This window comes from Oncorhynchus mykiss, chromosome 13, assembly GCF_057628025.1.
Source record: "Oncorhynchus mykiss isolate SJ-2025 chromosome 13, ASM5762802v1, whole genome shotgun sequence".
Taxonomy (NCBI): Eukaryota; Metazoa; Chordata; class Actinopteri; order Salmoniformes; family Salmonidae; genus Oncorhynchus; species Oncorhynchus mykiss.
This window is the reverse complement of record NC_143034.1, coordinates 73183871-73210398: the sequence shown is the minus strand read 5'-3', so window position 1 is coordinate 73210398 and position 26528 is coordinate 73183871. Positions and strand designations below refer to the sequence as shown.

Below are 26528 nucleotides of genomic sequence, written 5' to 3'. Positions count from 1 at the left end.
TCCATGTTACTCACGCCTCTATGAAGAGGGAACGCAACTCCCTGCTACAACTAAACTCTCCGTGAAGTGAAAGAGGTATGGACTGTAGGTGGGAGTAAGGATGACAACAGGCAAAATGTGGTACCGTTTACAAGGACTTTATTCCTTTACACGGTAATATGGGGAAAAGGGGCTGGACAGAACCAAAGCAAAGAAAGTAAATCTCAAAGCCCCCCCTCTCCTATCTTACCTGCCTAACCACTACTTACCTACTTTAGCACCACCTGGTGTACTAACCAAAATACAGGGGGTGGTCCGCCCAGGTCTTACCTATTGTGCCTAGACAATGAATATACACTACGGGTATATGTATGCCCGCGGGCCTCTTGCCTAAGCACTCCCAAGGTGCCTTCCCCTTCCCCCCTGGGAACAAATGAAACAGGAGAACAAATAATTTCTCAAACGAACTAAGAAACAAAGGACATCAAATAAGCTCTATCTGAGCAACAAACTCACAGAACATACCAACTGCTACCAACAACTAACATAGTAAATTATCCACAGCCATCAGCCTCCTCTCTCAGCAATGACCTCCCTCACATTCAATCTCTCTGCAATGACTTCCCAGCAATGAACTCCCAGCAAAATCAACCTCTCTCCTGAACAGAACACTGGCTTTTATATAGCTTCAGAAGGAATAGGTAATTGGAGATTAGCCATGGAGTCGACCAATCAGCTGCTTGAGGGATTTCAGGAAGTCATTTCCTGAAATAAACACATGCAAATACACTAACTACAACACATAAACTGGGGAATGTAACACTCCAGAACATTGGCAGTTAGTTAGTGACCAGACTCCATAACATTGGCAGTTAGTTGGTGACCAGACTCCAGAACATTGGCAGTTAGTTAGGGACCAGACTCCAGAACATTGGCAGTTAGTTAGTGACCAGACTCCAGAACATTGGCAGTTAGTTGGTGACCAGACTCCAGAACATTGGCAGTTAGTTAGTGACCAGACTCCAGAACATTGGCAGTTAGTTAGTGACCAGACTCCATAACATTGGCAGTTAGTTGGTGACCAGACTCCAGAACATTGGCAGTTAGTTAGGGACCAGACTCCAGAACATTGGCAGTTAGTTGGTGACCAGACTCCAGAACATTGGCAGTTAGTTAGGGACCAGACTCCAGAACATTGGCAGTTAGTTAGTGACCAGACTCCAGAACATTGGCAGTTAGTTAGTGACCAGACTCCAGAACATTGGCAGTTAGTTAGTGACCAGACTCTAGAACATTGGCAGTTAGTTAGTGACCAGACTCTAGAACATGTGCAGTTAGTGACCAGACTCCAGAACATTGGCAGTTAGTGACCAGACTCCAGAACATTGGCAGTTAGTTAGTGACCAGACTCCAGAACATTGGCAGTTAGTTAGTGACCAGACTCCAGAACATTGGCAGTTAGTTAGTGACCAGACTCTAGAACATTGGCAGTTAGTTAGTGACCAGACTCTAGAACATGTGCAGTTAGTGACCAGACTCCAGAACATTGGCAGTTAGTTAGTGACCAGACTCTAGAACATGTGCAGTTAGTGACCAGACTCCATAACATTGGCAGTTAGTTAGTGACCAGACTCTAGAACATGTGCAGTTAGTGACCCGACTAGAACATTGGCAGTTAGTTAGTGACCAGACTCTAGAACATGTGCAGTTAGTGACCAGACTAGATCATTGGCAGCTAGTGAATGACTGAAGGATATGAAGGTCAGTGTGCATACAGGGTGGGATGGGGGTTGGTGCACCATGACAGAGATCCTGGTCTGCTCTGTCTGTAACAGGATTCTTCCTGGGAAGGAGAGGCGGACCAAAATGCAGCGTGGTTATAATTCATGGTTCTTTAATAAAGAAACTATACATGAATAAACTACAAAAAACAAGAACCGTGAAAACCCGAAACAGTCCCGTGTAGTACAAATACTGACACAGGAGACAATCACCCACAAAACCCAACACCAAACAGGCTACCTAAATATGGTTCCCAATCAGAGACAATGACTAACACCTGCCTCTGATTGAGAACCATATCAGGCCAAACATAGAAATAGACAAACCAGACACGCAACATAGAATGCCCACTCAGATAACACCCTGACCAAACAAAACATAGAAACATACAAAGCAAACTATGGTCAGGGTGTGACACTGTCCAATACAGTGATTGATGACTTACATCCTCAGGGACACAGAACCTCCCTAAAAACCTGTCCCAGTGTGTCTAACCTATGACCTCTAACATAATGACCTCACTGGTACCAGATGTGATGGACAAGTATCATTATTAATGGGGGACATGAGTACAGGTCTACTGGGAGGTAGTAGCATTGTAATGTCTAGGCAAACGTTTCCTGTTACAACACAGCCTAAAGGAACAGTGAGAATGCATGGTGCCAGACAGGTTTCTGTCTGTGTCTAGTCCCTAGGGGCTGTGGTTTTGGGGATTTGGGTTGATTTAACCCGTTGACACTTACGAACACACGAGTGTGATCATTCAACAGTGGTCTCTGCAGTGTTCGCTCAAACCGGGGTGATTAGAACACTTATTTAATTTTTACAACTTGATTGGAGTCCACCTACATGATGATTAGGAAAGTCACACACCTGTCTATATGAGGTCCCACAGTTGACAGTGTATGTCAGAGTAAAAACCAAGCCATGGGGTTGAAGGAATTATCCGTAGAGCTCCGATACAGGATTGTGTCGAGACACAGATCTGGGGAAGGGTACCAAAATGTGCATTTCTAAATAAAAAAAGTATAAAAAGTATTTTTGGGGTGTTTTGGGGGTGTTTTGGGGGTGTTTTGAGGGTTTTTTGGGGGTATTTTTATGGGGTATTGTGATGTCATTATGGGGTATTGTGTGTAGATTGATGAGGGAAAAATGTATTTAATCTATTTTAGAATAAGGCTGTCATTTAATAAAATGTGGAGAAAAAAATTAGGGCCTTCCTCTGACACCGCCTGGTATAGAGGTCCTGGATGGCAGGGAGCTGGGCCCCAGTGATGTACTGGAGTCATTATCCATGTCAGAGCAGCCTGTCCATTCTGGGATACAGGTCCTCTGACACCGCCTGGTATAGAGGTCCTGGATGGCAGGGAGCTGGGCCCCAGTGATGTACTGGAGTCATTATCCATGTCAGAGCAGCCTGTCCATTCTGGGATACAGGTCCTCTGACACCGCCTGGTATAGAGGTCCTGGATGGCATGGAGTTGGGCCCCAGTGATGTACTGGAGTCATTATCCATGTCAGAGCAGTCTGTCCATTCTGGGGTACAGGTCCTCTGACACCGCCTGGTATAGAGGTCCTGGATTGCAGGGAGCTGGGTCCCAGTGATGTACTGGAGTCATTATCCATGTCAGAGCAGCCTGTCCATTCTGGGGTACAGGTCCTCTGACACCGCCTGGTATAGAGGTCCTGGGTGGCAGGGAGCTGGGTCCCAGTGATGTACTGGAGTCATTATCCATGTCAGAGCAGCCTGTCCATTCTGGGATACAGGTCCTCTGACACCGCCTGGTATAGAGGTAACCATGCCAGTGCAGCTCAGCTTAGCTCAGTTGTGTGAAACAGGGTATCAGAGTGTCCTGTACTTGAGAGAGAGAGATGTTTCCTCTACAGAGAAAGAGGATATATTTAACCAATGTGTCACAACGACACAATTACACATGTTGCTCAGTGTGAAGTCTAGCGACGGGGTGAGGAGACAGATGAGCGGAAGGAAGGAAAGAAGGAGGAGATATTGGAGAAAAGAGAGAAGGAAAGGCGAGATCTATAATCACCCTTCAGAGACCTCTCTTCTTCCTATAGAGAGCTGCAGTGTAATAGGCGAGAGCTATAATCACCCTTCAGAGACCTCTCTTCTTCCTATAGAGAGCTGCAGTGTAATAGGCTGCATATGGCAGACAGGCAGTATTGTGGGATACATCTCAGTTCAATAGCACTCTTCTTTGTGCCTTTGATTCAGACGTTTTTATTGGTTTGATTGAGTTACAGATGAAGATGAAACAAAGTGCCCCTCCCCTCAAATCTTTCCCGCGACTATTTTGTAAAAACTATTTTGTTTGTTACTTGATTTGGACCAAGATTTAGTTCCAATGTGAACATGAAGAAATTAAAAAAAGTTCTCTGTTTTTAATGTTGATTTCTTCTGTTGCAGCTCTGCTGTTGGAGTGGGTTTCTATGGTAACAGTCAGACCAATGACGGGGTGTATCAGCTGACCTACTCCCTCCACAATGCCAACCACACTCTGGGTGGCCTCAACAGCTTGGTAAGATACCAGGACACAGCTCAGTAGAGTCCTGTACACTGGTACAGTTGGCTAAAGGAAAGAATTGTAACTTGAGGTCAGTGTGCGTAGCTCCCATTTTCATGCCAGTCTCCCATTGAAATGTTGTTTTTCAATATTCAATACAGCTAGTAGCTATTTGTCTTGTATAACCCCAGTCCTTCTAGCTACAATGTAGTGGTCTGTTGTTACGGACTCTGTAAATATCACTGTAGTGGTCTGTTGTTATGGACTCTGTAAATATGACTGTAGTGGTCTGTTGTTATGGACTCTGTAAATATCACTGTAGTGGTCTGTTGTTATGGACTCTGTAAATATCACTGTAGTGGTATGTTGTTATGGACTCTGTAAATATCACTGTAGTGGTATGTTGTTATGGACTCTGTAAATATGACTGTAGTGGTCTGTTGTTATGGACTCTGTAAATATCACTGTAGTGGTCTGTTGTTACGGACTCTGTAAATATGACTGTAGTGGTCTGTTGTTATGGACTCTGTAAATATCACTGTAGTGGTCTGTTGTTATGGACTCTGTAAATATGACTGTAGTGGTCTGTTGTTATGGACTCTGTAAATATCACTGTAGTGGTATGTTGTTATGGACTCTGTAAATATGACTGTAGTGGTATGTTGTTACGGACTCTGTAAATATGACTGTAGTGGTATGTTGTTATGGACTCTGTAAATATCACTGTAGTGGTCTGTTGTTATGGACTCTGTAAATATCACTGTAGTGGTATGTTGTTATGGACTCTGTAAATATCACTGTAGTGGTCTGTTGTTATGGGCTCTGTAAATATGACTGTAGTGGTCTGTTGTTATGGACTCTGTAAATATCACTGTAGTGGTCTGTTGTTATGGACTCTGTAAATATGACTGTAGTGGTATGTTGTTATGGACTCTGTAAATATCACTGTAGTGGTCTGTTGTTATGTTCTCTGTAAATATCACTGTAGTGGTATGTTGTTATGGACTCTGTAAATATCACTGTAGTGGTATGTTGTTATGGACTCTGTAAATATCACTGTAGTGGTCTGTTGTTATGTTCTCTGTAAATATGACTGTAGTGGTATGTTGTTATGGACTCTGTAAATATCACTGTAGTGGTCTGTTGTTATCCAGTTCGGTAAATAACAACTACCAGCTTATTTTACACGTAACAAAGGTTTCCTTTGTTAATGGAGGGTTCATCATCTGTCCCAGTAAAATCACACGCCCCGGGGGGGGCTCTATCCCCTTATGATCCCCCAGTCCTGGTAGGGGGTGACTGGTGGTGGAGCCTGGTCCCTTCTGGTGGTGACCTGCTTCCAGCCCGTGGAGTGTGGCGGGGGGTGATGGAATTGAAGTGGGGGTTTAGAGGGGGTGGATGGAATGGAAGTGGGGGGTGTAGTAACAGGGGTGATGGAATAGAGAAATAGTAAAGGGGTGAGGTGCAGTAACAGGGTGATGAATAGAGGAGAGGTAGAGGAGAGGTAGAGGGGTGAGGTGCAGTAACAGGGTGATGAATAGAGGAGAGGTAGAGGAGAGGTAGAGGGGTGAGGTGCAGTAACAGGGTGATGAATAGAGAAGAGGTAGAGGAGAGGTAGAGGAGAGGTAGAGGGGTGAGGTGCAGTAACAGGGTGATGAATAGAGGAGAGGTAGAGGAGAGGTAGAGGGGTGAGGTGCAGTAACAGGGTGATGAATAGAGGAGAGGTAGAGGGGTGAGGTGCAGTAACAGGGTGATGAATATAGGAGAGGTAGAGGAGAGGTAGAGGGGTGAGGAGCAGTAACAGGGTGATGAATAGAGAAGAGGTAGAGGAGAGGTAGAGGAGAGGTAGAGGGGTGAGGTGCAGTAACAGGGTGATGAATAGAGGAGAGGTAGAGGGGTGAGGTGCAGTAACAGGGTGATGAATATAGGAGAGGTAGAGGAGAGGTAGAGGGGTGAGGAGCAGTAACAGGGTGATGAATAGAGAAGAGGTAGAGGAGAGGTAGAGGGGTGAGGTGTAGTAACAGGGTGATGAATAGAGGAGAGGTAGAGGAGAGGTAGAGGAGTGAGGTGCAGTAACAGGGTGATGAATAGAGGAGAGGTAGAGGAGAGGTAGAGGAGAGGTAGAGGAGAGGTAGAGGGGTGAGGTGCAGTAACAGAGTGATGAATAGAGGAGAGGTAGAGGGGTGAGGTGCAGTAACAGGGTGATGAATATAGGAGAGGTAGAGGAGAGGTAGAGGAGTGAGGTGCAGTAACAGGGTGATGAATAGAGGAGAGGTAGAGGAGAGGTAGAGGAGAGGTAGAGGGGTGAGGTGCAGTAACAGGGTGATGAATATAGGAGAGGTAGAGGAGAGGTAGAGGAGTGAGGTGCAGTAACAGGGTGATGAATAGAGGAGAGGTAGAGGGGTGAGGTGTAGTAACAGGGTGATGAATAGAGAAGAGGTAGAGGAGAGGTAGAGGAGAGGTAGAGGGGTGAGGTGTAGTAACAGGGTGATGAATAGGGGAGAGTTAGAGAGTTGAGGTGCAGTAGCAGGGTGTTAGAAGGTAGTAATAGTCTGGGGTAGTAGAGGGTCTGTTAGAAGGTAGTAATAGTCTGGGGTAGTAGAGGGTCTGTTAGAAGGTAGTAATAGTCTGGGGTAGTAGAGGGTCTGTTAGAAGGTAGTAATAGTCTGGGGTAGTAGAGGGTCTGTTAGAAGGTAGTAATAGTCTGGGGTAGTAGAGGGTCTGTTAGAAGGTAGTAGAACAGGGATTATCTCTCCATCTGTCTGTACTAATGGTGGTTCAGCTCCTTTCAGTGTTTCTGGACACATTACTCTCATAACTCCCTATAAACATCCAGGTTATACACATGCACACACACACATACACACACCACTCACACATGCACACACACACATACACACACCACTCACACATGCACACACATACACACACCACTCACACACACATACCACGCGCACACACACACCATTCACACCAAGCACACACACACTCCAGATGCTCCAGATACTCAACTAGTCTAAAGAAGGCCAGTTTTATTGCTTCTTTAATCAGGGCAACAGTTTTCAGCTGTGCTAACATGATTGCAAAAGGGTTTTCTAATGATCAATTAGCCTTTTAAAATGATAATCTTGGATTAGCTAACACAACGTGCCAGTGGAACACAGGAGTGATGGTTGCTGATAATGGGCCTCTCCGCACCTGTGTAAATATTCCACATGAAATCAGCAAATTTCCAACTACAATAGCAATTTACAACAATGTCTACACTGTATCTCTGATCAATTTGATGTTATTTTAATGGACAAAAAAAAAATTGCTTTTCTTTCAAAAACAAGGACAATTCTAAGTGACCCCAGACTTTTGAACGGCAGGGTACCCCCAGGTTGTTTTGTGTCCCGGGAGTTTCCCATTGTGGTCCAGTGTGATTCCTGGGGCCTGCCATCTATGCTGGGATTGATTGTAGTGAACAGTCCTCCAGGGAAACAAACAGAGACTTCCTTATTTAAACCAGAACAGGAAGTAGTAACAAACATGTTTTATAAATATAATTTGTGGCAGTTGTAAATGCACTGAGGTAGAGTGTTGGAATCTCCCCAAAGGTCCTAAGATGTCTCCTCAAATGCTTCTGTATTCCAACCAGTTTATCTGGTTTGATGACGCTGGGGCGTGTTGTCTGGTAAAATCCCCCCTCTTAAATTAACAGTGGTTCTATCAGCTCTCTGTCTTGTGTCCCAAATGGCACTCTATTCCCTATGTAGTGCACTACTTTTGACCAGCCTGGTCACTATTTAGGGAATGGAGTGCAACTTGAGACACAACCTGTGTCTGTCACTGTGTGACAGTGCTGGCAGCCTCTTCTCTCTGTGGTGAGAGACTGAGTTGAGAGCAGCCCAGGTGCCACACAGCCAGGGGCCACACAACCACACAGCCAGGGGCCACAGAGTGAAACGGGGCACAGGGCCACTGATGGTTTGGCGGCAGGCCTCGGCCCCATGTAAATAACCACTCTACTCTGGAAACCTGCTAGACTAGTCATTACCTGGGTAGTGTTCAGAAGGTGGAAACGTTTCGAAACGAGAAGGTATTACCTGTCTCTCTAAGAAGACAGATATTCATGTTGTGTTACAAAACATTTTGGGATGTCATGCCCCTTACTGAACAGGGCCCAAGACTATCAGTTCTAGTCTGTTAGATGCAGGGACGAACAGATCCATACGTTACATTGATAGTTAGCCACACCTCCACCACTATGTGGTTATTTTTGGGGGGAATTCTTCATTTCTCTCATAAGTTCTCTGAAGGCCATTTGTTACCAGGGTGTGCTGCTTAGAAATCAATGAGGAGGGCCTCCCGGGTGGCGCAGTGGTTAAGGGTGCTGTACTGTACTGCCAGCTGTGCCATCAGAGTCCCTGGGTTCGTGCCCAGGCTCTGTCGTAACCGGCCGCGACCGGGAGGTCCGTGGGGCGACGCACAATTGGCCTAGCGTCGTCCAGGTTTTGGTCGGTAGGGATCTCCTTGTCTCATCGCACACCAGCGACTCCTGTGGCGGGCCGGGCGCAGTGCGCGCTAGCCAAGGTTGCCAGGTGCACGGTGTAGCCTCCGACACATTGGTGCGGCTGGCTTCCGGGTTGGAGGTGTGCTGTGTTAAGAAGCAGTACGGCTGGTTGGGTTGTGTATCGGAGGACGCATGACATTCAGCCTTCGTCTCTCCCGAGCCCGTACGGGAGTTGTAGCGATGAGACAAGATAGTAGCTACTACAACAATTGGATACCACGAAAAAGGGGTAAAATTCAAAAAATATATATATAAAAAATAAAAGAAATCAATGAGGAAGTAGGACAAATAAATATTTTTTTTTAGGTTGCATGACGTCAATGAAAAAGACTGTGACTGTTATGGAATTTGATGAATTCTGGATTTAATTTACAACAGAGAAAGACCCCAGTTAGCTGGAGACTCAGACACTATACAATATATATATCTTACTTACAGTATGTCTCTGAATACAGTGTCTCTCTGAATGTATAGTTTAATTTATACATGTACGGTATGATCCAGAGATATGCTTCCACCTCTCCTTCCAGACCAGGTGGACCTATAGGCTGTGAGGCTTCCACCTCTCCTTCCAGACCAGGTAGACCTATAGACCTATAGGCTGTGAGGCTTCCTCCTCTCCTTCCAGACCAGGTAGACTTATAGACCTATAGGCTGTGAGGCTTCCACCTCTCCTTCCAGGCCAGGTAGACCTATAGTGACCGGGAGGTCCGTGGGGCGACGCACAATAGGCTGTGAGGCTTCCACCTCTCCTTCCAGGCCAGGCAGACCTATAGACCTATAGGCTGTGAGGCTTCCACCTCTCCTTCCAGACCAGGTAGACCTATAGGCTGTGAGGCTTCCACCTCTCCTTCCAGGCCAGGTAGACCTATAGGCTGTGAGGCTCCCACCTCTCCTTCCAGGCCAGGCAGACCTATAGACCTATAGGCTGTGAGGCTTCCACCTCTCCTTCCAGACCAGGTAGACCTATAGGCTGTGAGGCTTCCACCTCTCCTTCCAGGCCAGGTAGACCAATAGACCTATAGGCTGTGAGGCTTCCACCTCTCCTTCCAGGCCAGGTAGACCTATAGGCCTATAGGCTGTGAGGTTTCCACCTCTCCTTCCAGGCCAGGTAGACCTATAGACCTATAGGCTGTGAGGCTTCCACCTCTCCTTCCAGACCAGGTAGACCTATAGGCTGTGAGGCTTCCACCTCTCCTTCCAGACCAGGTAGACCTATAGGCTGTGAGGCTTCCACCTCTCCTTCCAGGCCAGGTAGACCTATAGGCTGTGAGGCTTCCACCTCTCCTTCCAGACCAGGTAGACCTATAGGCTGTGAGGCTTCCACCTCTCCTTCCAGACCAGGTAGACCTATAGGCTGTGAAGCTTCCACCTCTCCTTCCAGACCAGGTAGACCTATAGGCTGTGAGGCTTCCACCTCTCCTTCCAGACCAGGTAGACCTATAGACCTATAGGCTGTGAGGCTTCCACCTCTCCTTCCAGACCAGGTAGACCTATAGACCTATAGGCTGTGAGGCTTCCACCTCTCCTTCCAGACCAGGTAGACCTATAGGCTGTGAAGCTTCCACCTCTCCTTCCAGACCAGGTAGACCTATAGGCTGTGAGGCTTCCACCTCTCCTTCCAGACCAGGTAGACCTATAGACCTATAGGCTGTGAGACTTCCACCTCTCCTTCCAGACCAGGTAGACCTAAAGGCTGTGAGGCTTCCACCTCTCCTTCCTGTTGGTCGGGCTGGGGTGAAAGATGAACGTTGTGGTGTGTGGTGGGGGCAGGGCATCAGAGCAGTTTCCTGGCAATCAGAGACCTTCCCGAGGGACCTGGGGAGGAGAGGAGGATGTGTTACATTGTGTCCTTACTGTCTTACCACATAGCTGCTCTCTCTGGCTCCATACTGTCAGGTTACTGTGTTCCAAGTGGTACTCTCTTCCCTATGAATTTCACTACTGTTGACCTATACAGCAGGAACAATAGTACTATATACTGTATATACAGTACCAGTCAAAAGTTTAGACACACCTACTCAAGGGTTTTTCTTTATTTTTACTATTTTCTACATTGCGCTTGATGTTTTTTTGCGACTGCACTTGAAGAAACTTTCTGTCTCAAAGTAATGATGGACTGTCGTTTCTCTTTGTTTATTTGAGCTTTTCTTGCCATAATATGGACTTGGTATTTTACCAAATAGGGGTATCTTCTGTATACCACCCCTACCTTGTCACAACACAACTAATTGCCTCAAACGCATTATTAAGAAGGAAAGAAATTCCACAAATTTACTTTTAACAAAGCACACCTGTTAATTGAAATGCATTCCAGGTGACTACCTCATGAAGCTGGTTGAGAGAATGCCAGGAGTGTACAAAGCTGTCATCAAGGCAAAGGGTGGCTACTTTGAAGAATCTAAAATGGATTTTGATTTGTTTAACTTTTTCTTGGTTACTACATGATTCCATATGTGTTATTTCATCCTTTTGATGTCTTCACTATTATTCTACATTGTAGAAAAAATAATAAAAATACAGAAAAACTCTTGAATGAGTAGGTGTGTTCAAACATTTGATTGGTTCTGTATGGTATGGTATTTTGTGTGTGTGTGTGCGTCAGTGTGTGTGTTATGCAGTTCAGGAAACTGTGTCGTTACAACACTAGCTTACTACTGTGACTCACTCAGGAAACTGAGGGGGCCTGAGGAGAATGTCAACAACACCAAGGTGGAGACTGATGGAGCATGGTGATGCAATTTACTGACTGGATTGGTTTTGATACTGTCAACATAGCCTAGTCTAAGATACTAGCTGAACTAGGACTGGTTTTGATACTGTCAACATAGCCTAGTCTAAGATACTAGCTGAACTAGGATTGGTTTTGATACTGTCAACATAGCCTAGTCTAAGATACTAGCTGAACTAGGATTGGTTTTGATACTGTCAACATAGCCTAGTCTAAGATACTAGCTGAACTAGGATTGGTTTTGAGACTGTCAACATAGCCAAGTCTAAGATACTAGCTGAACTAGGATTGGTTTTGAGACTGTCAACATAGCCAAGTCTAAGATACTAGCTGAACTTTTTTTAAATATATAAAAACCCTTGAATGAGTAGGTGTGTCCAAACTTTTGACTGGTACTGTATATACTACAACAACAATATTTGGGGGCACAGATTTAAGGCATTGGCTCTAATAATGTTCTTAGGTAGGCATTTCTTAGGCCCCTGGGCTATATGGTGTGTCATTTAACAGTTGGGTGGAGCATGGAAATGGAGAGTTCTGCTAGAGGCCAGTACTAGACATAGGAGAGTTCTGCTAGAGGTCAGTACTAGACATAGTAGAGTTCTGCTAGAGGCCAGTACTAGACATGGGAGAGTTCTGCTAGAGACCAGTACTAGACATGGGAGAGTTCTGCTAGAGGCCAGTACTAGACATGGGAGAGTTCTGCTAGAGGCCAGTACTAGACATAGTAGAGTTCTGCTAGAGACCAGTACTAGACATGGTAGAGTTCTATTAGAGGTCAGTACTAGACATGGTAGAGTTCTGCTAGAGGCCAGTACTAGACATGGTAGAGTTCTACTAGAGGCCAGTACTAGACATGGGAGAGTTCTGCTAGAGACCAGTACTAGACATGGTAGAGTTCTACTAGAGGTCAGTACTAGACATGGTAGAGTTCTACTAGAGGTCAGTACTAGACATGGTAGAGTTCTGCTAGAGACCAGTACTAGACATGGTAGAGTTCTGCTAGAGGCCAGTACTAGACATAGTAGAGTTCTGCTAGAGGCCAGTACTAGACATGGTAGAGTTCTGCTAGAGACCAGTACTAGACATGGTAGAGTTCTACTAGAGGTCAGTACTAGACATGGTAGAGTTCTACTAGAGGTCAGTACTAGACATGGTAGAGTTCTGCTAGAGACCAGTACTAGACATGGTAGAGTTCTGCTAGAGGCCAGTACTAGACATAGTAGAGTTCTGCTAGAGACCAGTACTAGACATGGTAGAGTTCTACTAGAGGTCAGTACTAGACATGGTAGAGTTCTGCTAGAGACCAGTACTAGACATGGTAGAGTTCTGCTAGAGGCCAGTACTAGACATGGTAGAGTTCTACTAGAGGCCAGTACTAGACATGGGAGAGTTCTGCTAGAGACCAGTACTAGACATGGTAGAGTTCTACTAGAGGTCAGTACTAGACATGGTAGAGTTCTACTAGAGGTCAGTACTAGACATGGTAGAGTTCTGCTAGAGACCAGTACTAGACATGGTAGAGTTCTGCTAGAGGCCAGTACTAGACATAGTAGAGTTCTGCTAGAGACCAGTACTAGACATGGTAGAGTTCTACTAGAGGTCAGTACTAGACATGGTAGAGTTCTGCTAGAGACCAGTACTAGACATGGTAGAGTTCTGCTAGAGGCCAGTACTAGACATGGTAGAGTTCTGCTAGAGACCAGTACTAGACATGGTAGAGTTCTACTAGAGGTCAGTACTAGACATGGTAGAGTTCTACTAGAGGTCAGTACTAGACATGGTAGAGTTCTGCTAGAGACCAGTACTAGACATGGTAGAGTTCTGCTAGAGGCCAGTACTAGACATAGTAGAGTTCTGCTAGAGACCAGTACTAGACATGGTAGAGTTCTACTAGAGGTCAGTACTAGACATGGTAGAGTTCTGCAAGAGGCCAGTACTAGACATGGTAGAGTTCTGCTAGAGACCAGTACTAGACATGGTAGAGTTCTGCTAGAGACCAGTACTAGACATGGTAGAGTTCTACTAGAGGTCAGTACTAGACATGGTAGAGTTCTACTAGAGGTCAGTACTAGACATGGTAGAGTTCTACTAGAGGTCAGTACTAGACATGGTAGAGTTCTACTAGAGGTCAGTACTAGACATGGTAGAGTTCTGCTAGAGACCAGTACTAGACATGGTAGAGTTCTACTAGAGGTCAGTACTAGACATGGTAGAGTTCTACTAGAGGTCAGTACTAGACATGGTAGAGTTCTACTAGAGGTCAGTACTAGACATGGTAGAGTTCTGCTAGAGGTCAGTACTAGACATGGTAGAGTTCTACTAGAGGTCAGTACTAGACATAGTAGAGTTCTACTAGAGTCCAGTACTAGACATGGTAGAGTTCTGCTAGAGGTCAGTACTAGACATAGTAGAGTTCTGCTAGAGGCCAGTACTAGACATGGTAGAGTTCTACTAGAGGCCAGTACTAGACATGGTAGAGTTCTACTAGAGGCCAGTACTAGACATGGTAGAGTTCTGCTAGAGGCCAGTACTAGACATGGTAGAGTTCTGCTAGAGACCAGTACTAGACATGGTAGAGTTCTACTAGAGGCCAGTACTAGACATGGTAGAGTTCTACTAGAGGCCAGTACTAGACATGGTAGAGTTCTACTAGAGGCCAGTACTAGACATGGTAGAGTTCTACTAGAGACCAGTACTAGACATGGTAGAGTTCTACTAGAGGTCAGTACTAGACATGGTAGAGTTCTACTAGAGGTCAGTACTAGACATGGTAGAGTTCTACTAGAGGTCAGTACTAGACATGGTAGAGTTCTGCTAGAGACCAGTACTAGACATGGAAGTGTTAATTTTGCAGCTGTTGCGGGTGGTTTGTCCAGAAACTGTCTGGTTGGAAACTGTCCTGCTGAGGGCCTCCTGGCTCAGGTCCTGCTGAGGTCCTCCTGGCTCAGGTCCTGCTGAGGTCCTCCTGGCTTAGGTCCTGCTGAGGTCCTCCTGGCTCAGGTCCTGCTGAGGTCCTCCTGGCTCAGGTCCTGCTGAGGGCCTCCTGGCTCAGGTCCTGCTGAGGTCCTCCTGGCTCAGGTCCTGCTGAGGTCCTCCTGGCTCAGGTCCTGCTGAGGTCCTCCTGGCTCAGGTCCTGCTGAGGTCCTCCTAGCTCAGGTCCTGCTGAGGTCCTCCTGGCTCAGGTCCTGCTGAGGTCCTCCTGGCTCGGGTCCTGCTGAGGTCCTCCTGGCTCAGGTCCTGCTGAGGTCCTCCTGGCTCGGGTCCTGCTGAGGTCCTCCTGGCTCAGGTCCTGCTGGATAGATCTTCAGTTGAATCAAAGCTGACAGTTATTTGACAGTCATTTATAATCTACGGAATGTATCAATGGCAGATACACTCTAGTCATGACATTGTGATATCATCAACCCGCGACCATCTGTATCCCACCACACCCCCCACATCTGACAGTCACACACACATGTGCATGTGTACATCGTTACACATATGCTCTCTCCCTCTCCTCTCTCCCTCCACCCCCTCCACACCCACTCTACTTACTTTAGGATATAAAGCAGATCACGTTCTTCTTTTGTCTGACTCAGTGGCCTTGTGGTTAGAGGTCTGCCCTCAGAATGTGAAGGGTTATGAGTTCAATCCCCAGCTGAGTCACACCGAAGACTGTAAAGATTTGTCCTAATGCGTCACTGCTTGGCGCTCAGCATTAAGGAGCTAGATTGGGGGTAGACTCGCATCCTGTCCAAGTGGTGTACTGGTGCATTAAGGAGCTAGATTGGGGGTAGACTAGCATCCTGTCCAAGTGGTGTACTGGTGCATTAAGGAGCTAGATTGGGGGTAGACTAGCATCCTGTCCAAGTGGTGTACTGGTGCATTAAGGAGCTAGATTGGGGGTAGACTAGCATCCTGTCCAAGTGGTGTACTGGTACATTAAGGAGCTAGATTGGGGGTAGACTAGCATCCTGTCCAAGTGGTGTACTGGTACATTAAGGAGCTAGATTGGGGGTAGACTAGCATCCTGTCCAAGTGGTGTACTGGTACATTAAATCAAATCAAATTGTATTTGTCACATACACATGGTTAGCAGATGTTAATGCGAGTGTAGCAAAATGCTTGTGCTTCTAGTTCCGACAATGCAGTAATAACCAACAAGTAATCTAACTAACAATTCCAAAACTACTGTCTTATACACAGTGTAAGGGTAAGAATATGTACACAGTGTAAGAATATGTACATAAGGATATATGAATGAGTGATGGTACAGAGCAGCATAGGCAAGATACAGTAGATGGTATCGAGTACAGTACATACAAATGAGATGAGTATGTAAACAAAGTGGCATAGTTAAAGTGGCTAGTGATACATGTATTACATAAGGATGCAGTCGATGATATAGAGTACAGTATATACGTATGCATATGAGATGAATAATGTAGGGTAAGTAACATTATATAAGGTAGCATTGTTTAAAGTGGCTAGTGATATATTTACATCATTTCCCATTATTAAAGTGGCTGGAGTTGAGTCAGTGTCAGTGTGTTGGCAGCAGCCACTCAGTGTTAGTGGTGGCTGTTTAACAGTCTGATGGCCTTGAGATAGAAGCTGTTTTTCAGTCTCTCGGTCCCAGCTTTGATGCACCTGTACTGACCTCGCTTTCTGGATGATAGCGGGGTGAACAGGCAGTGGCTCGGGTGGTTGATGTCCTTGATGATCTTTATGGCCTTCCTGTAACATCGGGTGGTGTAGGTGTCCTGGAGGGCAGGTAGTTTGCCCCCGGTGATGCGTTGTGCAGACCTCACTACCCTCTGGAGAGCCTTACGGTTGAGGGCGGAGCGGTTGCCGTACCAGGCGGTGATACAGCCCGCCAGGATGCTCTCGAATGTGCATCTGTAGAAGTTTGTGAGTGCTTTTGGTGACAAGCCAAATTTCTTCAGCCTCCTGAGGTTGAAGAGGCGCTGCTGCGCCTTCTTCACGATGCTTCACGATGCTGTCTGTGTGAGTGGACCAATTCAGTTTGTCTGTGATGTGTATGCCGAGGAACTTAAAACTTGCTACCCTCTCCACTACTGTTCCATCGATGTGGATAGGGGGGTGTTCCCTCTGCTGTTTCCTAAAGTCCACAATCCTCTCCTTAGTTTTGTTGACGTTGAGTGTGAGGTTATTTTCCTGACACCACACTCCGAGGGCCCCCATTAAGGAGCTAGATTCGGGGTAGACTAGCATCCTGTCCAAGTGGTGTACTGGTACATTAAGCTTCCTCACACTATGGAAACAGGAGATGGGCTGCTTTCTTACTACACATTATAAAACGTACTATAGTTCGCCAGAACAGCTGGTCTATCACGTGTTTGTAAAGAGCATAACGATGAAAGTGGGAGCAGGTGAGTCCAGCTGTGTATTGACAGGGGTTGCATTTTATATTGAAAGTCAACAGTGTTTTTTTTTTTTTGCTGCTATAGAGTAGTGGTTCCCAAACTGCGGGGCGCGCCCCGTAAGGGGGTCTCTTGAAGTTGTAATAGTAGAATGCACAAGGTGCACTTTGGAAATTGGGTAGCACATCATCAGTTCCTCTTGTCATGTCAGTCATTACAGACCTTAGAGAGATATGTATAACCTGTCAGAAATGTCCACCAACTAGCCCATGTCAGCTAATGGTTTTTAGCCCTTAGATTTTGTTGTAATGTTTGAGTCACTCAAATATCACATGAACACACATTAGACATGGCAAAATGTATAGAATTGCAAGAAAATTATCTCTAAAATTGCAACATGTTCTTTCTGCCAACAAGAATATTATGAACAGTGTTTGTTCCCATAGAAATAGACGTGTGTCGGGGGGAGGGGGGGGGGGGGCTGTTCACAGAAAATACATGAATCTGATGACAACAGATGTACAACGTTATTTGGCTGGCAGCCGCACAACTAAATGATGGCCATCATGGTGTAGGTGGGCAGGCGGGCGGACGGACAGACAGACATCTTGTTATTACTACTCTCTCCCTTCACCATGGCAACATTAGCATGTTATAGGTTACATGCCAAATGGCACCCTATTCCCTATATACTTTTGACCAGAGCCCATAGATCCCTAGATAACGCCTAGCAGTACTCTGATAAGATGTGGTTTCCTCTGAGGAGCTGAAGTGTCAGAGCAGAGCTAGCAGACGTGGTTAAATACCACATGTAAAAACAGGAAGCTGATGATGGAAAAACAAGTGGGTATTTTAAAGTTTTGTGGTTTGAAGATTCTGTGTCTTATGAGGGTTGCAAAGATATGATGTTCTTTCCAATTTAAAAGTTTTCTTCAACTGAATTTAAAAGGGTTAGGGTTACTTATGTATTTCTCAGTTTACTAAACTAAAGGTAAATAATCGCCTCCTTATAACGCACATTGATGAAGAACATTTTAAAACCAGAATTCACTCTGTAAGATGATAATGAAGCTTATGTAACCTTTTGCTCTAAGTCTAAATCTGTGTCTATAAAGGGCAAAATTGTGGTGTAGATATTGGGGAGGAAGAACAGTCGACGGGGGGTCCTCCCCCTGAATTGTTTTGGGAACATTTTTAAAATGCATTTCCTGCTATTCTAAACCATTTGACATGTCTTACTGTGTATGCCTCTCTTGAGGGGTATTTTGGGAAGTACTGTATATGGAGGGGTCATTTGAAAACAGTATCAATGGAAGGATAAGTGGATGGATACGTGGATTGATAAGTGGATTGATAAGTGGATTGATAAGTGGAAGGATAAGTGGATGGATAAGTGGATGGATAAGTGGATGGATAAGTGGATGGATAATTGGATGGATAAGTGGAAGGATAAGTGGATGGATAAGTGGAAGGATAAGTGGATGGATAAGTGGATGGATAAGTGGATGGATAAGTGGATGGATAAGTGGAAGGATAAGTGGATGGATAAGTTGATGGATAAGTGGATGGATAAGTGGAAGGATAAGTGGATGGATAAGTGGATGGATAAGTGGATGGATAAGTGGAAGGATAAGTGGAAGGATAAGTAGATGGATAAGTGGATGGATAAGTGGAAGGATAAGTGGATGGATAAGTGGATGGATAAGTGGATGGATAAGTGGATGGATAAGTGGAAGGATAAGTGGATGGATAAGTGGATGGATAAGTGGATGGATAAGTGGAAGGATAAGTGGATGGATAAGTGGATGGATAAGTGGATGGATAAGTGGATGGATAGTGGATGGATAAGTGGATGGATAAGTGGATGGATAAGTGGAAGGATAAGTGGATGGATAAGTGGATGGATAAGTGGATGGATAAGTGGAAGGATAAGTGGAAGGATAAGTGGATGGATAAGTGGATGGATAAGTGGATGGATAGTGGATGGATAAGTGGATGGATAAGTGGATGGATAAGTGGATGGATAAGTGGATGGATAAGTGGATGGATAAGTGGATTGATAAGGGGATGGATAAGTGGATGGATAAGGGGATGGATAAGTGGATGGATAAGTGGATGGATAAGTGGATTGTCCCCCAACCCCCAAGATTTTTATTTTAGAAAAACATTTCAACACATTTGTACATTGGCAGAGAGAAACATTTCTACACATTTTGTCATGAGTCTGAGAGAAAATGTTGCAGTTTTAAAGCACATTTTTTGCAATTCTACACATTTTGTCATGGGGCAGAGTGAAACATTTTGCCATGAAGCTGAGAGAAAACGTTTTACAGTAACTGTCCAGTGAAAATATCACTTTTAAAACGTTATATTCTGGTTCCCCTTTCCTGTCGTCAAATGACCAAATCGCCCTCCAGTGGCCTCATGGGTGGAATGTTGTTAATATTTTTCATCATTTCATAATTAATACACTTAAGAAATATATATTTTTTTACCAAAGGCACACCCTATTTATTTCTGTTTGAACATTGAGAAAGAGAAGGATTTGGACCATTTTTAGGGCACAAAGTCAAACCGTTAAAGCTGATTTCCTACATTGTTTATGACGTGTTTATGACGTGTTCATGACGTTGTTTATGACGTTGTTTATGACGTTGTTTATGACGTTGTTTATGACGTGTTTATGACGTGTTTATGACGTTGTTTATGACGTGTTTATGACGTGTTTATGACGTTGTTTATAACGTTGTTTATGACGTGTTTATGACGTGTTTAGGACGTGTTTATGACGTTGTTTATGACGTTGGTTATGACGTTGTTTATGACGTGTTTATGACGTTGTTTATGACGTTGTTTATGACGTTGTTTATGACGTGTTTATGACGTTGTTTATGACGTGTTTATGACGTTGTTTATGACGTTGTTTATGACGTTGTTTATGACGTGTTTAGGACGTGTTTATGACGTTGTTTATGACGTGTTTATGACGTGTTTAGGACGTGTTTATGACGTTGTTTATGACGTTGGTTATGACGTTGTTTATGACGTGTTTATGACGTTGTTTATGACGTTGTTTATGACGTTGTTTATGACGTGTTTATGACGTGTTTAGGACGTGTTTATGACGTTGTTAATGACGTGTTTATGACGTTGTTTATGACGTTGTTTATGACGTTGTTTATGACGTTGTTTATGACGTTGTTTATGACGTTGTTTATGACGTGTTTATGACGTTGTTTATGACGTTGTTTATGACGTGTTTATGACGTGTTTAGGACGTGTTTATGACGTTGTTTATGACGTGTTTATGACGTTGTTTATGACGTGTTTATGACGTGTTTATGACGTTGTTTATGACGTTGTTTATGACGTGTTTATGACGTTGTTTATGACGTGTTTATGACGTGTTTATGACGTGTTTAGGACGTGTTTATGACGTTGTTTATGACGTGTTTATGACGTGTTTATGACGTTGTTTATGACGTGTTTATGACGTGTTTATGACGTTGTTTATGACGTTGTTAATGACGTGTTAATGACGTGTTTATGACGTGTTTATGACGTTGTTTATGACGTTGTTTATGACGTGTTTATGACGTGTTTAGGACGTGTTTATGACGTTGTTTATGACGTTGTTTATGACGTGTTTATGACGTGTTTATGACGTGTTTATGACGTTGTTTATGACGTTGTTTATGACGTGTTTATGACGTGTTTAGGACGTGTTTATGACGTTGTTAATGACGTGTTTATGACGTTGTTTATGACGTTGTTTATGACGTTGTTTATGACGTTGTTTATGACGTGTTTATGACGTTGTTTATGACGTTGTTTATGACGTTGTTTATGACATTGTTTATGACGTTGTTTATGACGTGTTTATGACGTTGTTTATGACGTGTTTATGACGTTGTTTATGACGTGTTTATGACGTGTTTATGACGTTGTTTATGACGTTGTTTATGACGTGTTTATGACGTTGTTTATGACATTGTTTATGATGTTGTTTATGACATTGTTTATGACGTTGTTTATGACGTTGTTTATGACGTTGTTTATGACGTTGTTTATGACGTTGTTTATGACATTGTTTATGACGTTGTTTATGACGTGTTTATGACGTTGTTTATGACGTGTTTATGACGTTGTTTATGACGTGTTTATGACGTGTTTATGACGTTGTTTATGACGTTGTTTATGACGTGTTTATGACGTTGTTTATGACATTGTTTATGACGTTGTTTATGACATTGTTTATGACGTTGTTTATGACGTGTTGATATGATATCTGGGGACCCCATTTTAAATCAATTATTTTGGAGGAAGAATTGACCTGTTCTGAATATTGAGGAGGGACATGTCCCCCCATCCCCCTTGGCAAATCGCCTATGGTACAGGGACACGCCAGGGCTCTTAGGCTACCCACGGCAGAACCATGTTCCCCTTCAAGCAAACTGTCCAACAGGTCTTTCTTGTGAAATACATTTTTATCTCTGTAGCTAGGTTTCCATCCAGTTGGTGACCAGATTTTCATGCAAATACAGTATAAAACAGAAAGAACATTATCCAATCAGTGGTGGTGTTTCCACCAAACAGACTTGTTGGGGATATAAATTAGTATGTGATGACATAGTGCACACACACAATGGACCTTTTCACCTGAGTTTTCATGTACCGAATAAACATCTAAAGTGTAATGTGTTTCCATTTTCAACAGTCGTCACAGAAACTGGTGCGTTACGGACATTTGCCTACTCTGGTCTTGGCTCAAGCCAACAGCTCACAGGTACAGTGCAGGTAGGCTGTAGGCTGTGCAGATAGGCTGTGCAGGTAGGCTGTGCAGGTAGGCTGTAGGCTGTGCAGGTAGGCTGTGCAGGTAGGCTGTGCAGGTAGGCTGTGCAGGTAGGCTGTGCAGGTAGGCTGTAGGCTGTGCAGGTAGGCTGTGCAGGTAGGCTGTGCAGGTAGGCTGTAGGCTGTGCAGGTAGGCTGTGCAGGTAGGCTGTGCGGGTAGGCTGTGCAGGTAGGCTGTGCAGGTAGGCTGTGCAGGTAGGCTGTGCAGGTAGGCTAGTCCACATGATGAGATTAGAATGGATAATTATTTTCATTTGTCAAACTGCAGTCAAGCATCGATCATCGTGTCACCAGAATCAGACCCTGGATATTTATTGGAAAGGAGCATCAAGATCACTGTGCACTTTCACCACCCTGTAAAGTTCATCATAACTTCATTTCATCTGTAGACTAATAAACTGCATGGTTTCCCCCAGTCGTCGTGGGCGGGACCACACACCATATCATTGCGTGACTCCCCAGGTTTACTTTCGATGTGATTGGTAGTATTTGTGCATAAAGGCGTGGCCATTTCTCGCATAATTAATTTTAATGACAAGAAGTTCCCACCATGTTAAACGAACAAATGATTTGTCTGCATTTATACAATTAAACCAAAACCTCCTGTTTCCATCACAACGCTCTCGGGGTTTATATATACACTATTACTTTATTCTCATAAAAACTTTGGATGGAAACAATATACATAAATAAAGGTTAAATAATAATTAAAAAAAACTGTAAAGTTGAATAAAGTAAATGAATACTGAGTCACAGATAAACTAAGCAGTACTGCTTGTCCTGTGTGTCTGCAGGGAGAGAATATTAGGATAAACTTCTGATCTCAGAAAGGACATTTAAAAGATACGCAACCTTCAGACCACAACGTTAAAATAAAAACACCTCTTTCCATCATCGTCATCGTGTTGTCTTCTGTGGTGTTTTAACACCTCTTTCCATCATCGTCATCAGTATCATGTTGTCGTCTGTGGTGTTTTAACACCTCTGCTAACTCTGCCCTGCCTCTTCCGGCCTCCAGAAACTCAGATTAATAGATATGATCAACTGTATCATCAGAGTGAAAACATAACAGAAATTTCTCATATAAGATTCACATGCTTGACAGACTTCTCAGAGTAGAATGGCTTGGCTCATACATCTCGTCATTCAACTGGCTGTTCTAATCAGAACTGTCCTTACAGACCAGGACATCAAAGATGAAGGAGACAACTGTACCTTTTACATTCCTAATGATGAAGGAGAAGACTACTGTTTGATGTTAAGATCCTCAGCTGGAGAGAGCCTGCTACTGTGGAACACTTCAAACCCACTTGAGAATTCCACCCTGGCTGCTGAGTTTAGGGATCGACTGGTACTGGAGAAACCACTTCTCTATGTCAACAGTCTCACTCAGTCAGACTCTGGACGGTACAGGATGGAGTGTTGGACAGATGGCAGGGTGTCACGCCGGGACAGCAAGGACCTCCTAGTCTGCAGTGGATCAAATGAAGAAACGATTCTGCAGGTTAATTTAGGACACAGGGTAGAGTTGCAGTGTGAGGGCACAAGGGAAGATGCCAACATGACAGTCAGATGGTTCAGGGAGGATGAAAACGGAGACAACAGAGTGCAGCTAGCTGAGAACAGCTCCTCTCTCCACATCGCCAACATCACCATAAAGGACCTGGAGTCGTATTACTGGTGCATGGGACTGGGGGGACAGCTTTGTGTTTACAGCCTGGTCTTTAATCTGGGACATAAGTTACAGTATGTTGTTCTCTCAGTAGGAGAGGAGGCTGTACTGCCCTGCTTTAACCATGATGACCCCACTGGGACAGAGACGAGGTGGGAGAGTATCCGCTTTGGATACATCAGCTGGGTCCCCAGTCATCTCACTAGCGGAGGGAAGCAGATGTACCTGACAGACGGAAGAACATCAGGGAACTTCTCCCTGGTCATCCCATCACTGATGCTCAACCACTCAGGGTGGTATGGGTGCTCTGAGAAGTTACAAGGAACGTACAGATACACAAAACGCTATGCTCTCCTGGTGTGCCCCAAGGCTGAGCCTCTCACAGAGTTTTTCTCAGAGGGAGAAGAGGTTGTTCTCGGCTGTAACTATAATCTCACTGAGTCTAACAGGGTGGTGTGGTACAGACGGACTGCTCAGGTGGACGATGTCATTCTGGACACAAGATTACAACTAGCAAACTTGCCCCAAGACTTGGTTGGCCGAATGAATGCATCTCACCCTCCCTCCTTTCTGGTCCTCTCTAAGCTCTCACTGGCGGACAGTGGGGAGTACTGGTGTGCTGTCTTCTATGAAGGGATGTGCGTCTCAGTAACTAAGACCCTCTTGCTGGTGTGGGACCCGTTTGGCATCAACTCCACGTTCTACAGAGTGTACTCTTCACTGATGGGCTGTGCTCTTCTGGGGATGGTCTGTGCTGTGATCACTGTAAACCTGAAGACCAGGAGAAGAAGAGACCAGACTTCCCTGAAGACCCAGAGGACTGCAGCCCAGACACAGGGACAGCAGAGCAGCAGAGTGGAAGAGGAGAGAGAAGCAGAGTGAGGAAGAAAGAGGAGAGGGAAGAGAGAGGAGAGGGAGTAGAGAGGAGAGGGAGTAGAGATAGAGAGAGGAGAGGGAAGAGGGAGTAGAGAGAGGAGAGAGAGGAGAGGGAAGAGGGAGTAGAGAGTGGAGGGAAGAGAGAGGAGAGGGAGTAGAGAGGAGAGGGAGTAGAGAGGAGAGGGAGTAGAGAGGAGAGGGAGTAGAGAGGAGAGGGAAGAGAGAGGAGAGGGAAGAGAGAGGAGAAGGAGTGGAGAGGAGAGGGAGTAGAGAGGAGAGGGAGTAGAGAGGAGAGGGAGTAGAGAGTGGAGGGAAGAGAGAGGAGAGGGAGTAGAGAGGAGAGGGAGTAGAGAGGAGAGGGAGTAGAGAGTGGAGGGAAGAGAGAGGAGAGGGAGTAGAGAGGAGAGGGAGTAGAGAGGAGAGGAGAGGGAAGAGAGAGGAGAGGGAGTGGAGAGGAGAGGGAAGAGAGAGGAGAGGAGAGGGAAGAGAGAGGAGAGGGAGTAGAGAGGAGAGGGAGTAGAGAGGAGAGGGAAGAGAGAGGAGAGGGAGTAGAGAGGAGAGGAGAGGAGAGGGAAGAGAGAGGAGAGGGAGTAGAGAGGAGAGGGAGTAGAGAGGAGAGGAGAGGAGAGGGAAGAGAGAGGAGAGGGAGTAGAGAGGAGAGGAGAGGGAGTAGAGAGGAGAAGGAGAGGGAGTAGAGAGGAGAGGAGAGGGAAGAGAGAGGAGAGGAGAGGGAGTAGAGAGGAGAGGGAAGAGAGAGGAGAGGGAAGAGAGGAGAGGGAGTAGAGAGGAGAGGAGAGGGAAGAGAGAGGAGAGGGAAGAGAGAGGAGAGGGAGTAGAGAGGAGAGGGAAGAGAGGAGAGGGAGTAGAGAGGAGAGGGAAGAGAGAGGAGAGGGAAGAGAGAGGAGAGGGAAGAGAGAGGACTGCAGCCCAGGCACAGGGACAGCGGAGTGGATAAGGATACTAGCAAGAGGTTTATGTTTTTCCTCATCTTATTCATCTGTTACCAGGCACCTACAAAAAAGATAGCTCAGATGTGCGAGTCCCTTTTTGAAAGTTTAAATTATTTTAAAGAAATCCCGCAGTCAATTATTTTACAAATAAATTCCAATAAACTGGGAAATGTTTAAATATTGATTTCCAATTCAGTTCAATTATAAAGATGAAGTGTTCTACAGTTCCAACTAAATTCCAATTCCATAACTTGGAAAGATGTTGTTAAGATTAGATTTGAGGCCGCCCGAGTGGCGCAGCGGTTGAACCATTCATCAACTGGAGTCTGTGCGACAAACCTGGACCTTTTTGTGAGTAGTTGACACAAGAACAAGAACTCTGTCAAGTCCTTTAACGGGGAAACACGTTGGAACCCTGCCGGTGAAAGCGTCTCTAGAAGTGGCCATCTGTAGATGTTGGAACCGTGAAAGCGTCTCTAGAAGTGGCCATCTGTAGATGTTGGAACCGAGCCGGGGAAAGTGTCTCTAGAAGTGGCCATCTGTAGATGTTGGAACCGTGAATGCGTCTCTAGAAGTGGCCATCTGTAGATGTTGGAACCGTGAAAGTGTCTCTAGAAGTGGCCATCTGTAGATGTTGGAACCGAGCCGGGGAAAGTGTCTCTAGAAGTGGCCATCTGTAGATGTTGGAACCGTGAAAGCGTCTCTAGAAGTGGCCATCTGTAGATGTTGGAACCAAGCCGGGGAAAGTGTCTCTAGAAGTGGCCATCTGTAGATGTTGGAACCGAGCCGGTGAAAGCGTCTCTAGAAGTGGCCATCTGTAGATGTTGGAACCGAGCCGGTGAAAGTGTCTCTAGAAGTGGCCATCTGTAGATGTTGGAACCGAGCCGGGGAAAGTGTCTCTAGAAGTGGCCATCTGTAGATGTTGGAACCGTGAAAGCGTCTCTAGAAGTGGCCATCTGTAGATGTTGGAACCGATCCGGTGAAAGCGTCTCTAGAAGTGGCCATCTGTAGATGTTGGAACCGAGCCGGTGAAAGTGTCTCTAGAAGTGGCCATCTGTAGATGTTGGAACCGAGCCGGGGAAAGTGTCTCTAGAAGTGGCCATCTGTAGATGTTGGAACCGAGCCGGTGAAAGCGTCTCTAGAAGTGGCCATCTGTAGATGTTGGAACCGAGCCGGTGAAAGCGTCTCTAGAAGTGGCCATCTGTAGATGTTGGAACCGAGCCACTACTCCCTCATTTCAC

The 26528-nt window shown here is 45.2% G+C and overlaps 1 protein-coding gene across 1 annotated transcript in view; it reads left to right on the top strand.

Annotated features, from left to right (window-relative positions):
- Positions 1 to 26528, top strand: part of LOC118936529 (protein tweety homolog 2-like) — a 77878-nt gene that overhangs the window by 19303 nt on the left and 32047 nt on the right. The window contains exon 3 of the mRNA XM_090197564.1: positions 4187 to 4298. Within this exon, the coding sequence (XP_090053690.1) occupies positions 4187 to 4298 (112 nt within the window). The remainder of the gene's footprint in view (positions 1 to 4186; positions 4299 to 26528) is intronic.